Below are 330 nucleotides of genomic sequence, written 5' to 3' on the forward strand. Positions count from 1 at the left end.
TTGTTGCACACAGTACACTCAAAAGGCTTCTTACCAGTGTGCGTTCTTAGATGGTTGAGTAGATTGCTATTTTCCGAAAATTTCTTGTGACACACAGTACACTCAAATGGTTTCTCGCCTGTGTGCGCTCGCAGATGTTTGGTAAGCCGAGCACTGGTGGGAAATGTCTTGCTGCACACACTACAGTCGAAAAGATGTTTGTCTTTGTCTACCGCGTGTACTTTCATGTGGTTGGCAAGTTGACCCCGCGTTGCAACATGTTTTCGGCAAATGTCACATTGGATAGGCATGGCGTCGGCAGCTGACCAGAAGAGAGGGAAGACTGGAACA

At 47.3% G+C, this 330-nt stretch overlaps 1 protein-coding gene across 1 annotated transcript in view; it reads right to left on the reverse strand.

Annotated features, from left to right (window-relative positions):
- Positions 1–315, reverse strand: part of LOC127751892 (gastrula zinc finger protein XlCGF57.1-like) — a 1,651-nt gene extending 1,336 nt beyond the window's left edge. The window contains exon 1 of the mRNA XM_052276140.1: positions 96–315. Coding sequence (XP_052132100.1) covers positions 96–290 — 195 coding nt within the window. The 5' untranslated portion in view covers positions 291–315. The remainder of the gene's footprint in view (positions 1–95) is intronic.
- Between the last annotated feature and the right edge of the window lie 15 nt (positions 316–330).

The sequence above is a fragment of the Frankliniella occidentalis genome, unplaced genomic scaffold, assembly GCF_000697945.3.
Source record: "Frankliniella occidentalis isolate FOCC.00 unplaced genomic scaffold, Focc_3.1 Scaffold1864, whole genome shotgun sequence".
Lineage (NCBI taxonomy): Eukaryota > Metazoa > Arthropoda > Insecta > Thysanoptera > Thripidae > Frankliniella > Frankliniella occidentalis.